Raw genomic sequence first — 14,054 nt, forward strand, 5'->3', positions numbered from 1 at the left:
CTGAAGAAGAAGAGATGCAGATCTCGAAACGTAGTGTTACTGATTTCTTGTTTCACTGAACGATGGCAAATGTACAGAAAATCCTGTTTTCTTCACAATCATTCCATCGTCAAAAATAACCTTCAAACAAAGAACTTCCGAATAATGACCTGCAAAAATGTTGAGGCACCAAAAGAGTCAATACCATCACGTAACAATTCTTTTTGGGATAACTGAATTAAGGTAAAATAAACTTTATAATTTTTTCATAAAAAGTCACAGCCGGTGGGTAGCAGTGAAGGGATTTTACAGGTATCTTTGCTAAAAACCTAACACAGATCTTGTTAGCCACGACGGTAATTCTAAGCAATATATGGGTCAACCTCGATTTTTCTCATATTACAATATAATGTTCCAATAGTGAATTAGAGAAGGAAATGACTAGAATTTCTTGCCGGAAAGAAGTTATAGGGAGCAGGCAACTCATATTACAATATAATGCTCCAATAGTCAATTAGAAAAGGAAATGACTAGAATTTCTTGCTGGAAAGCAGTTATAGGGAGCAGGCAACCGCGAGAATTACCTATTAGTGATCAGGGGCACTGACGTGATCTGGGCTTCAAATTTGGAACTACTCGAGTTAAATTTTTTTTCTAAAAGAGCAAGCAGCGCGAAGCGCTGCGCAGCGGGCAAGCATCGTGCGTGATCTTCGTCTATACTGAATTGATTCAGGCCAAAGGAATAACACAGATTACTTTACCAGATTTTTACGGAGATTTTGTATTGGGCGGATTATATTGGTTTACTTTGATTTCCAGCACGTAATTATGTGTTTAAAATTGTTTTACATACATTACCTACATTATATTGTAATATGTAATAACAATTTATCAGAAATTTTTAATAAAAAAAGGATCACGCACGATGCCTGCCCGCTGCGCAGCGCTTCGCGCTGCTTGCTCTTTTAGAAAAAAAAAATTAACTCGAGTAGTTCCAAATTTGAAGCCCAGATCACGTCAGTGCCCCTGATCACTAATAGGTAACTCTAAGCAATATATGACCGTCTGGCGGTTGCCTGCTCCCTATAACTGCTTTCCGGCAAGAAATTCTAGTCGTTTCCTTTTCTAATTGACTATTGGAACATTATATTGTAATATGAGAAAAATCGAGGTTGACCCATATATTGCTTAGAATTACCGCCACGACTATTGCATCTTTGAATGGCCACTTTCATTGTTGCGCGGGCTATTTTTGAAAGTGATTCAATTGGTGGGAAGAAGGATGACGGGAGTGATTGTTGTAACTTCATTGTTTCAAGCCGTAAGCGAAGGGGGCGTCGCTGTAGCTCACTAGGTTTAAATTGGGACACTCTTTATTCTGTTGCCAACATTATTGTTCGGATATCAATTCAACTCTCTGAAATGTAAGCAAAAATATTTATGTATAACACTTGAAATTATTTTATTTCACTAAAGTGTATTGTTAAGCAAACCAATCGAGTTTAATTAACTTGAATCACACTACTTTAAAATTACGAATAAAATAACTGGTACGTGTAGTTGAGGAATTTTGAGTTTTGTGTTGGCTACCCTGGCGTGATTCATTTCAAACTCAAACCATCTCGATTTGTCAACAACATGAACACAGATCCGCGTAAGGTTATAGCATACGGGAATACTAGTTTTGATGGTGATTCATTGCCGGAGTTTAGTGAATTTGATTCGGATTCAATTATTGAAGGATATCATCGTGAAAGGTAAGAAAAATGGCTTATTACTAGTTTTAAAAATAAACTATTATCATAGGACTGCATTTGTTTACATCTGACTTTTGGTTTGATATAGAGCTTGGCCTTGATCTATTTCTCGTTCATTTTAGTTATATATATAATTAATTTTGATTTATGATTAGGAGAGAGCCAGACATTATGAACCTAGGCTTGCTGTCTTAAAACTACGTAGGAATAATCCATTTTGACAGGACTTTACTTACATTTGAGGTTAAGTAGGTCAGGGTGTTGTTTATAAGTTTGGCCCTTGTAAAATTTAAAACAATATATAGGTATATCTTGCAAATTATGCCTATTTAAAAACTATTTCATAATGTTTTAATTGCAGGGGCTTTGAAGAGATAATTGTATAGTAGCTATTGCAATGGATCTGATGATAGGCTGAATGACAGTTCCCAAGTAACAACTCAATGAAATTCAGTAGCCTATTTTCTTACAATAATGAATTGCCTATTTTCTTGGGCAAATGTTGAAGGTTGTAACTAACCCAAATTCAATTTCTGAGTTTATTAACATCCATCACCATTACAAATTTCTCTTTCTAAGGTCTCATTTCAAATGACTGATCTATTTTAACAAGTAAGCTTATTTTTAACAATATTTTTACAACCTGTCGAAAATTAAGTCTTAATGTTTACAAGTTGTAAGCTATATGTGGCATTGTGTTTTCATTATGTTGTAGTTTCAACATTTATTCATTTAACATATTATACACAGTTCACACCATTTTAGACTAAATATACTTTATTTTTTGCTATGAACAACAAGATTGCATATCAATCAGCTATGACAGTTCTAAAAAAACCAGGATAATAGACTGAACATAATAAAAACGTCAAAAAATATATAGAGGAACTGAACAGTAGGGGCTATTTTAATGTATAAGTTTATTATGCATAGAAATAACTAAAAACAAAACAACATAGGCTATATAATATACTCCACCAAGTGCAAAGTTTGACAAGTTCCTTCTTGAAAACTTTATGAGACATTTTAATGAGTCAAACTGGCCAAGCAGCTGTTAATGATGAATCTTTTGCGGATTTAATATTGAATGAAGCCTTTTGATGATTGGGTAGGAGTTCAAAATCCGTATTTGACCAACAAATTAAGTTAGCTAAAAAATTACGAGTCCACCTTGGCCAAGTATTATCATCAATGTTAAGTAAGGTTGATAAATGTCTGTGTCAATTGGTAAAAGCTGATTTAGTTTTAATTTTTATGTAAATAACCTATTTTATAAAAAAAAACTACTGAATTGCGAGCTTGTACGACCACTTTTAAATACTTGAATACTATGTAGACTTTGGCTATTTACATTTCAAGATTTAATTAAGCCTTTTATCCATTCAGGTTTAATATTCAATTTAAATCGATGGGAATGCATGAAAGTGGTGAGAGAGGATGAAAATTTGTTTGTATTTAAAGTCCTGAAACCTATGTCCCCTTATGTCAACCCATTTTTAAAATTATTATTACTGTTCATAGGGTTTAGCCAAATAAATAAATTGGAGGTTTGAGTTGAAATATAATCTTAAATAATATTAAGATTGATCAGCTGTGTATTGCAAATAACAATTAGGCTACTTTTGGAAGCCCAAGAAAACCATAATGTGCAGTGAAGTCCATGTTGCAGTGATGTGTGATATGATATAGATTTGATATTATATATAATTGATACAATTCCTAGTCTATAGACAAAGTAAGTAGGATAATACAGTGTACTGGGATAGTAAGTCAAGGATATACCACTGTATTGGTTGAAGCTATTTGATTGATTGTATTTCCATCACGCTAGAATAATCCAAAAAAGCCACCTGTTAATGAAATAAAATGTTTTAATGAGCTACCAAATGTGGCCTGGTCTGTAAACCTCAGTGGGTTCAAACTCATTCTTTCAAATCAGGTTGTAGGTAAATGCATTTTATTCCATCAGTGACTTTTTTGGCATGTGATATTAGTATTTTAAGATTTTAATTATATTGTTTTACATGTATTTTTAATCTACGAGTATGTGTGTGTATTTATTTATTTATATTTAGTTAAATTACACTGATTTCAAGAGAACAGTTACATTTTTAATTTAGGTTATAGTCATTCTTTTTTTTACATCTTAAAATATTTAACTTACGCTCATGTACCCTTATAAAACTGTTTTTGGCCGTCTATTGCCATGCGTTTAATGACAATTAAATGATAAATTCTTGATTCTGTCGTATCAGCTGTGTATATCTCCTAAGCACAAGCATTGTCAAGATGACCCCACAGATTGTGCAGGTTTGTTTGTTTAGGGAATTGAATTAATCGTGAAAGTTTTAGATTTTGTGCTTCTATGATACAAAAGTGACTATGATGTATAAACTTGTTGAATTTTTGTAAAAACCGAATTTAAATGTCATAAGATTATATTGTATAACGATTAAACAATTATTGCTTTTATGGGATGTATTGTAGTATAGCCGTAATAATGAAATTGTATTTTAACTTAGTTTGATTGAATATGAACACGAATCACTGGTTTCAGTTAGGTTCCATCTGGGCCATGTGTATGAGTGAGTGAGTAAGTGTGTTGTGAGTCAACCTGTGCTCTGATAAGATAGGTCAGCTGGCTGGAGCCAACAAAGCTCTTAACCCAACTGATAACACCTGTAGATTCTTTAATGGCCTGATAACAGGAATTCTTTAATCTCAGACAAGAGGTTTACTTCGCTAGAAACAGAGTACTGGCAGTGGGTTTATAAGCTATATTACAAATGTACATTTGATATGCGCCCCCAAAACCCCCAACAATCCAAAACCCCCCAACAACCCCTAAACCCCTCCCCCCAAAACTTTTCATTTCTTTTCTCACCCATCATAAGTAGTGGTGTTTGTGATGATCAAAATAAAATAAAATTTTGATTTTCAGTGGAAATGTCTATTTTGGGAACCCTCCAAGTAAAGAAAATTGGTTTCAATACAATACCCTCCAAGTATAGAAAATTGGTTTCAATACAATACCCTCCAAGTATAGAAAATTGGTTTCAATACAGTGTCTGTCTGGACTTGTGTTCTATGTTTGGGTAAATAACTAAATAACTGGTTAGTGAAAAACAGAGTGTTTTGGTTTCTTGATTCAAAATACTGTGTTCAATAAAAAAGTAAAAAAATGATCTTAAATGTGAAATGTTGTTATTTTTAAATACTATAGGCTATATACATATTGCAATTTTATTAATGTGAAGATGTAATATATAGATGCTTGTAAAGTGACACAAACTTCTTTTTTCCAAAAATGTTAATTTAAAGTTATAAAAAATTAGATATTAATATTAGGTAATATGATTCAAGTTTCGTTAGAGGTCGTACAAAGTGGTCTGAAATTTAACATATATATGAGTCTGTTTATTCCATTTGGAATAACTGCTAGTATTTCAGTAGTTTTAAATCCTCTGAGTCAGGGTAAGTTCTTAAGCATTATTAATGATAGATGATTTGAAGGGATGAAGCCATCATTAAGCGTTAGATGTAAAGAAACAATGCTTCGTAGACTCTGTTGTTCTTCAAGCGTTAAATACCAATATCTGTGTGTCAACTCACCATTCATATTGATTGACAGGTGACGTCTGCTCTTACAACTCTAGGGGTTGTAAGAGCACTTAAAATAGGTTGTAATTTTAAACTACAAATTTGGAAGCAACAAATATTTGTTTAATCGGAGGTAATTGTATTTAATGTTGTAAAGAAGTTGTGTGCACTATTTAATTTTGTTATCCTATATATATTCCGTTATCGGCTTCCAAAACTTAACCTTTTTCTGGAAAGTTATGGTTAGACAAGTTGATAATATTTGTTATATCTTTCCCTGAAGAATTCTAGATCAGACCTACTGGAATTTTGATCTGTTACATATAAGATTCTATTTCGAGGAATGTTTTCTACGTGTCACCCAGATGACCAAGCATTTAGTATTAGTCCGCTCTAAAACTAGAAATACTCTTAAATTTAAAAAAAAGTCATAAAGACGGTATTTCCTGTTTTTGTTTCTTTTTCAATATTTAAAGCAGCATAGAAAATCATGTAAGTTTTTAAGATGACGGGATTTAACCGGGTATTGATTAAATATGACACCATATTATTTAATATATAACAGTAAAAGAACCAGAATTAATACTAAGCTTCATTAAAAATATTGTTAGCAAAACTGGAATATGTTAGGTATTCAATAGTCTATCTATTTGAAGCTTCTAGTTTTAAATTCAGTAGTGTTAGAATCAATGTTTATTAACAAACTTAATTGAGTGGTATATTTATGTCATGTTTTGAATAGATTTGATGAATTTTAAATTTGCAAAATAAAAATAACAGCATCAGGCTGGTAATTAATGTCTGCTGATAACAGTAATAATCAGCTGATTATGAAATAGTAGATAAACATGAGTGAATAGTGTATTTTTAATTTAGAAGGAATGCTTGCAGAATATTAAATACTTGGTTGTAATTCGTAGGGTGTTATTTGCTGAATTGCATAAACATAGTCTCAATATAGTAATCTAAAAATAAACCATCTTTATACAATTTTCATAAAATCCTGAGGTTTTAATTATTAATATTCAAAATGTTTATATTGCAATTTTGAAATCTAAAGAGATTTTTTCTGTAAACAATGTCAAACTGATGATGCCTTAACCGGCGAAAGCGCTATTTTAATAAATTTTATGTGGAAGTATACAAAATATGTCTTTTCCATTAAAATCTAAAGAGATGTTTAAAAAAATCTTTTTAAAATCATGTATTGGTCGTACTGATTATTTTGTGTAAATTGAAGTTTTATTTGACATCTAAGATAATATTGTGGTAAAAATGTTCTTTTAAATTACATGTTTAATTTTTTTCTGTCTGTTGATAAAATTTGGTGGAATAATAAAGCTCTGTACACTTATTTTAATTGCAATGTAATCCTTGTGCTGTAATTATGGAACATTAAATTATGGACTATGACAAAGTTTAATTTAAATTGATGTTCCAATTTGAGCTGTTGCCAACAGCTTCATTAAACTAGTAATTGATTAACAGTGCAAACTACTGTGTAATCTGTTTTTGCGGTAATGATGGTATAAATTACTGTTTTAATGTGAATTGATCATAAAAGGTTATTTACTTGTCATTTTGTAGTGAGTATATTTTCACTTTATTATCATTTGTGTTCTGTTCGGGTTTGGGATTTATTAGTGTTGGATTAGTTTACATGTGAACAAATACTAATTTACTAAATTACATAAAAGCCATTAACGTACCTATTTTAACTGAACAGTCGGTTTTAATTAAATATTTGTTGGTAGAAGAAAATTTTAATTAATAGAATGCAGAATTGTAAGGATATAATAAACTGTTCAATTACTACTGGCCTTTTACCTTTAGTGAAAATTTAGAATTATTTCTGGTGAAACAAAATTTTGTCCTTTATAAGTACATAAATAAAATAAATTGGCAAATCAACAATGATTTAATCTATTTTAAAATGCTATATAGACAAACGCACTTATTTACATGAAAATAATGTACAATTTAACATTATGTTGTAGTTTTTTCCATTAAATTATTATAAAACAATAATATTTTACTTTCCATACTAAGTAGAGTGTTCTTGAAAGTCAGAACTTCTAGAATTTGTAAATACACAAATCTTTATATATTTTGGGCATTATGGGTTTAATTACATTTTAATAATCATAATTATAGTTAATTCGGAGTTTGAAGCTAGTTTTGATGTAGATGTTTGGACAATATCCTTGATTATATTTGTTGCATAGGAGATAAATCATTCACATGGACTAGAAGATCTGAGGTCTGAGGATTATATCAGTGTTAGTTCTCAGACGCTAGGGCTGCGCCTTGCTGCTGTTATACTTCAGCTCACTCTCGAAAGATGACAGTCTGAGCGCTTACTTTTTCCGTGACTCAATTTACAGCATTTAATGAGTTATCTCTTGTGTAACTAATACAATCAAAGGTTATATACAACAATCGCATGGAATGTAAATTGTGAAAATTCAATAAAAGTAGGTTTTAACTCAATTTTAATAGAACCAGACTTTTTAGGCAATTAATTATCGTGAGATTTTTAAACTTTTAAATGTTCTAATGTTTAAATGGTCTCTATGAATTCGTTCATTTATATTTTGATGCAAAATTGAACTTATGTGCCTATTTTCTCATAACCTGTGTTAACCCAAAAAAACAGACAAAATGATGGTTATAATTAGTTTTATGTTATTTATTGATAATCCAACAATTGAATAAAAACCTTTCAATAATTTTGACAATTTTAATTTTTCAGTGAGGATTCATTTGGATTAAATATAAAGAAATGTGTCAAAGTATAAACAAAACTGATTTATTAATATTTACCGCGTATACCTGCACCCAAAACATTTGGTGAATTATTAGGTTATAGCTGATTATTGAAAACTCATATCAAGAAATTTTGGAAGGAATTGTTCAAGAAAATTTTGTGGGGGGGGGTTCAAGAGGACTGATATTTTCCCCATTTTGTTCCTTAAAAGGTTCTTGACCCGTTTCAATGTTGAGACCGATATTTCAGCAGTACATGTTAGTAATACTGAACTACTCAAGTAATAATAATTGTTTGCTAAAACAGTAATTGGAAAAAATTTGGAGGGGGTGTCCGGACCCCTTGACCTCTCGCTGGCTACGTCCTTGACTCTTATTGACGGAAATTTTCACGAAAACAACTTTTGATCGTTTGGTCCTAACGTGTTTCCCCTGAAAAACAAATCTTTGATCTTTGAGGCCGTCATACTTTTTCCTTCCTACATCATGTATGAAAGAGGAACTGAAAAAAGTGTGTATTAATTATGCAGAACACGTATATTGATTAGATATAAAGTGACGGCCACTCAGCAAGTCTGTGAACTGCAGAGTCGGCGAGGTTGTATGTACACTCGGTGAGGTGGTGGCTAATGTTTATGGGTTGTTGGGCCACATTAAAGAGCCGTAAATGTACGCCGTGAGCCAGTCACGCGGACACAAGCGGCAGCAGGTAGAGCGGCATTCAGCTTGGAGTGGTTCCGGCAGGATATGTCACCGGCTGGCGAGGACCAGTGACTTTTTTTTCAAAAACACTCCTGTTTTAATTTCCCCAAAGAGACCCGATTCAAGTTTTCTTACATCACCGTTTTCAATCCAACAATGTAGGCAACCGAATTCTGTACACGAATTAATGACGGCATTATTGAGAATTAATTTAGTAATTCTGTGCCATAAATTTGCATACTTCGTGCAGCAAATTAAATTAAAATATTTTAACGAATTTTATGTTTTGGATTTTCATGTACCACGAGGAAATTGGCGTTTTTTTAGTGTGATTAATGAATAGATCTATAAAAATGAAATTAGATTAGATATTGTTAAACATTAATTAATCTCAAAACTTAAACTCTTTATTAATGTATTATTGTATTAGTTACACACCGTCTTTTATTGTATTAGTTACACAGGAGATTACGGACGAGGTGTGCTGAGGTCCGGGGATTATTTCAGTTAGTTCCGAGGTCCGACGGTAGGGCTGCGCCACGTAACTGATTGTTGCGCTCACTTTTGCCGCGCCTTAATTTGCAGCACTGGATGAGTTATCTATTGTGTCACTGATACTAATGATAAATATAGATACTGTTTTATACAACCATATAGTGAGTTTTGTAACACAGGAGTCGCCTGATCGTGTGTTCCTAATCCAAAAATTTTAAAATACAATATTAAATGCTTTATTTTAAATTTTCTGAACGTGATTCCCTAAAAAAATAAACTTTTTTCTCAAAAAACATGAAAAGTGAAGTGTAACCGGGTTTGTTACCCCAGTACGGTGGATGTCCAGAAGGGGCGCATTACTATTTACAAATATTGGGGTGAAAGGGTTGATCGATAGGTCTGGGCTATTTCGGAGGATGACTGTAGGAGTGTTAGTCAGTTGCTTGCTTAGACACGAGGGAGTACTGTTCCTTGCCTGCTTTAACTGGGAAGGCTGGAACAGAGGTGACCTTCCCTTCTTCCAAGGTCACATGACTGAGATACAGTCCACTATCCCTCCGTAAGGGTTCTCGACAGGAGTAGAACCACACCCAACCTGACCCATCCGGAATATCCTGTCACTCCGGAAGCAAGCACAAAGGTCCTTACTAATTGTAATGGAAGTTTCTCAAATTCTTGTCCTAAGTGGAAAAACCCGGTTTGTGGTTACATTTCAGATTGTCGCTTTTGCCGTACTATCTTGGTTATAAGGCACTGAACATGTTACTAATTTTCGTGTCCATTACAATTATCATGCATAGTACATTCCAGTATCATAGGAGCAAAGTCATTTTGAAGACATCCTACTTTCCTACATCCTCTCCTCTAACCATTCCTGTCTTCTCCACGCATTCCTCCGGAAGTATACATTCTCCGTGTTGTTCATAAGCCTAAACCACCTCAGCTGATCCATCTCCGTTCTTCATAAAATTGTCAATTAGTATTGCATTTTTTCCACACTGCAACGAAACACACTGACTTGGCATAGAACATCAGTTGGGCAAAAAAGTGAGGTAGTTAGACTTGCGAATAGAATCAGGTCACGGCGTGGAACAGTAATCTGTATGAGTGGCGTCTACGTTTTGCTTCGTGAACCGTGACAACTCCCATTGTCTCCGGCTCGCCCTCACTTCCTGGCGGACTCCTCCTGCCTGTCGGGACTCTTCTGCAACCTCATCGATCCTCATTGTGCCTTGCAGTGCAAAGCCATTCTTGCCATCGGCCAAGCTGATCGAATTTTGTGACATTGGCAAATTTTCTGGTTTTCTCAGAATCCCGAAAAAAAAAAACATTTTGGATTACGCAGATGCTTGGTGCCCATTTCACCCTTTCTTATGTTTGAACTTAAGAATAATAATAAACCAGAAATAGTGTACCGGAAATTGGTATTTCAATAGTAAATTGCTAATCAGTCCATGATGTCAGACATGATGCATCGATTAAGTCAGATGTATTGAAATGACCTTGATGTTAATACCTCAAAACTACAATGGGAAATCTTAAATCGGTTTAGTTCCCGATATTGATTCCAGCGTTTTAACAAATATCTCATTCAAAGGTACAACTTGTATGCTTCCAATGCCTTTGTCTCTTTCGCATTGGATTTTGATAAAAACGTATTGTGAGTTTTTTTAGTGTTCTATAACGATATAGAGGAAAAGAATAATAATTTGGATGTATGTAAAAAGATATTTTTATGCCAAAACTAAAATAAGGTTTAGGGTTGTAATTGATCTATAGGAGGAAAATTAAGAAGACCTTGACACTTCTTGTCTGGGAGACCCACGATTTGATCTTAGAAAAACAAAAATAATTTGGGTGTATGTAAACAAGATGTTCTTATGCCAAAACTGAAACTAAAATAAGGTTTAGGAATGTCATTGACCTGTAGGAGAAAAATTATGAAGACCTCGACACTACGTACTTGTCTGGGATACCCACGATTTGATTTAGAGAAATATCTCATCACCGTAGGCAACTGTCTTGGGTGTGTTTTTGGCTGTTCGTCAGCGAAGCCTTTCACTCATGGGTTTGGCAAAGTTTCTTCTATCTCTCTCTGTCCGCAGATATATCCAGAGCAATAATTGCGTTATAAACTTGAAATTAATTTCAAAAAAATTTTTCATTTTCACATCATCATTTTAGATGAAGGTACGTACCCCTCCATAGGATGTCACTGATTGTTTTTTTAGCAAAGCCAAACCTTGAACGCGCCACGTTGTTCTCCACAGCCCTCCCATGAAGGGTTGTAGTTGTTGGTGCTGGATCAAGCGTGGAAAACTTAAAAAGCGGAGAGATAGATTGATTGATAATAATCTATTTCCATCTCATAAATCGTACAATTTTTACAGTTTGCAGTTATGGACAATTAATACTAACTAGCCTTTCTTAAACAGTTATGAAGGCTAGCAATACAGAACAAAAATTTAAAATCTCAGAGTCCACCTTTTATACATTTCACAATAAATATATATTGGACTTATGCGGTATTGCTCTTTTTTACATAAACAGTACTAGAACATAAAATATGTCTAAAGCTATATCAACAACAATATAAATCATCAAAAACAACAAAAATACACATACATAGTCTGCCTTAAAAAAGTTAAAAAAAGTATTGAAAAAATCTGATTTAAAATAAAAATAATAAATATAAAGAAATATATAACAATACTAAGTAACAAAACCAACTCTTAACACAGTTAAAATTAAATAATTCAAAACAAAAATTAAAATGTTTTGCAGTCAACATTCATCCAACCCTATATTATATTAGTAAAAAAAAAAACAAAAAACTTATAACTTAAACAGAGGTCTAAAAAATGTACTACAGTATTTTTTGTTCATTGTAAGATAGTTGATAATTGTATTGCGTTTTCGTGTCCAAGTAACCACTTGTTTTTAACAATTTTAAATATTTTTAATGATTTGCTTTTTTAATGTGTTATAGTAACTCATTTAGAAGTTTTGGCGCAAGAATAACATTAATCTTCTTAAAATACCTTTTAAAGCTTTTGGTTTTCTAACCATATTTGCTGATCTACTTCTTGTACAATAGTGGTGACGTAATAGTTATGTATCATTGTTACCATTCATCATGTAGAAAATTGTAAAACTAGATTATTGGCATTTATGATGCTTTTTGTGAATACAGACCATTCTTAATTAGACTAAATCAAATTATTTCAAGGACCTGGTGAGACGAATTTGAAGTGTCCTGATGTTTCCCTAATTAAACAAATTTTCAATTTATTATGTCAGGGATCGCAGCCATGTTGTTAATTATTAGTTACAGGACTAAAGTTGGCAGCATCGTTGCTTTACCAGTAATAGTTTGATGCAATTAGTTAAAATTGCTAAATTAAAATTTTATGATTTATGCGTTGTTGCAAACACTTCTTGTAATTAATTAGGTTACTAGAAGTATTATTTATTTTCAGTATTTTGTATTGTAGATCAATTTCGAAAAATTTAGTTACTCGAGTTTTGTTATGTTTTTTTAAAGTTTTTTCAATACATTAGTTAAGTAAAGAACACCAGGTTATGAAATATAGTGCTCATATGGCTAGGGCAATGTTTTACCTGCTAATAGAATAATCTTGCTGCCTCCCTTACTTTAAAAGAGTGGCAGCACATTTTCCCAGAATAATTCTGATGTGCGAAATTAAGTTTTAGACCTCCGTGCATTAATATTTGGAGTGTTGCTTTTAGTGATTCTATAATCAAATGAATGAATATTAATATCGCTTGTCAGCTTGTTACTTTCACAGTGGTGTTGAAATTAATCTTTCAATTGCAGCTGGCATGCAATTATCTTTTGTAAAAAATCATTTACAAGTTTGTACTTTCCTAATTTAAAAAATATATTATGTTAAGTAATTTTGAAACTTATTATTAGGTTAGGCCTATCACCCTGACCTAATACTGTATATATATATTTAAAATAATTAATTTATATTAATTCAATCACCAGATATTCAATTGCCGTAGTTAAATTGTGCCTTTTAATTTTGAATTGGAATGGAATTTATACTAAAAGTAAATCATCTGTTAATACAAATTTTGAATTCACATAAGTCGTTAAATATGTGTATACTTTTTTTTACAAACCAAAAATAAAACGTTTCCTAAAAACAAAAAGACTTCTGTCCCATTGTATATATTTTTAATTATTTATGCAATGTGGTTGGGAAACTGAATTTAATTAAAAGTGAAATTAAAAATCGCCTTACATACAGTAGCCTACCTTTTTACAGTTCATTTAGTTACGTAATAAGTACAAACATATATATTTTTGTAAATGAAGCCCACAATGTCGTGGGAAAGGTAAAGAGAAAATGAAAGTGAAGCTGGTGTGTAAATAAGGAAAGCACAACCCCGGCGTATTGGAACTGCTTGTTTCTGTAACTCAGGAGTTATCTGTTTTCAATTTCCTGTAATCCTTTGAATGAACTTTATTACCACCGAGTCGTTTTCATTGGTTTCGATATCCTAAAGTTCAGTTACAAACTCTGCACACATCGCATAAAACATAACATCTAATAAAACCCACTTATGTGGAATACAGCGTTTGTGATACCCACGCTTTTGACATTATTCGCACTTTATAACTTTTTGGTTAAAATTGGAATTCTCTGAAATTTGTAACATATCTGAAATTTAGTAGGGATGATAGAGATCGGTCCAACTGGAATGCCTCATTTTGAGATAACAATT

At 32.5% G+C, this 14,054-nt stretch overlaps 1 protein-coding gene across 3 annotated transcripts in view; it reads left to right on the top strand.

Annotated features, from left to right (window-relative positions):
• Positions 1–1,349: 1,349 nt before the first annotated feature.
• The window catches only part of LOC124366414 (transmembrane protein 47), a 431,582-nt gene continuing 418,877 nt past the window's right edge, over positions 1,350–14,054 (top strand). The window contains exon 1 of one of the 3 annotated variants that reach the window (XM_046822952.1): positions 1,350–1,736. In XM_046822952.1, coding sequence (XP_046678908.1) covers positions 1,618–1,736 — 119 coding nt within the window. In that variant the 5' untranslated portion in view covers positions 1,350–1,617. The remainder of the gene's footprint in view (positions 1,737–14,054) is intronic. The other 2 variants (XM_046822953.1, XM_046822954.1) reach the window with 2 other exon arrangements.

The sequence above is a fragment of the Homalodisca vitripennis genome, chromosome 7 (genome assembly GCF_021130785.1).
Source record: "Homalodisca vitripennis isolate AUS2020 chromosome 7, UT_GWSS_2.1, whole genome shotgun sequence".
Classification (NCBI taxonomy): domain Eukaryota; kingdom Metazoa; phylum Arthropoda; class Insecta; order Hemiptera; family Cicadellidae; genus Homalodisca; species Homalodisca vitripennis.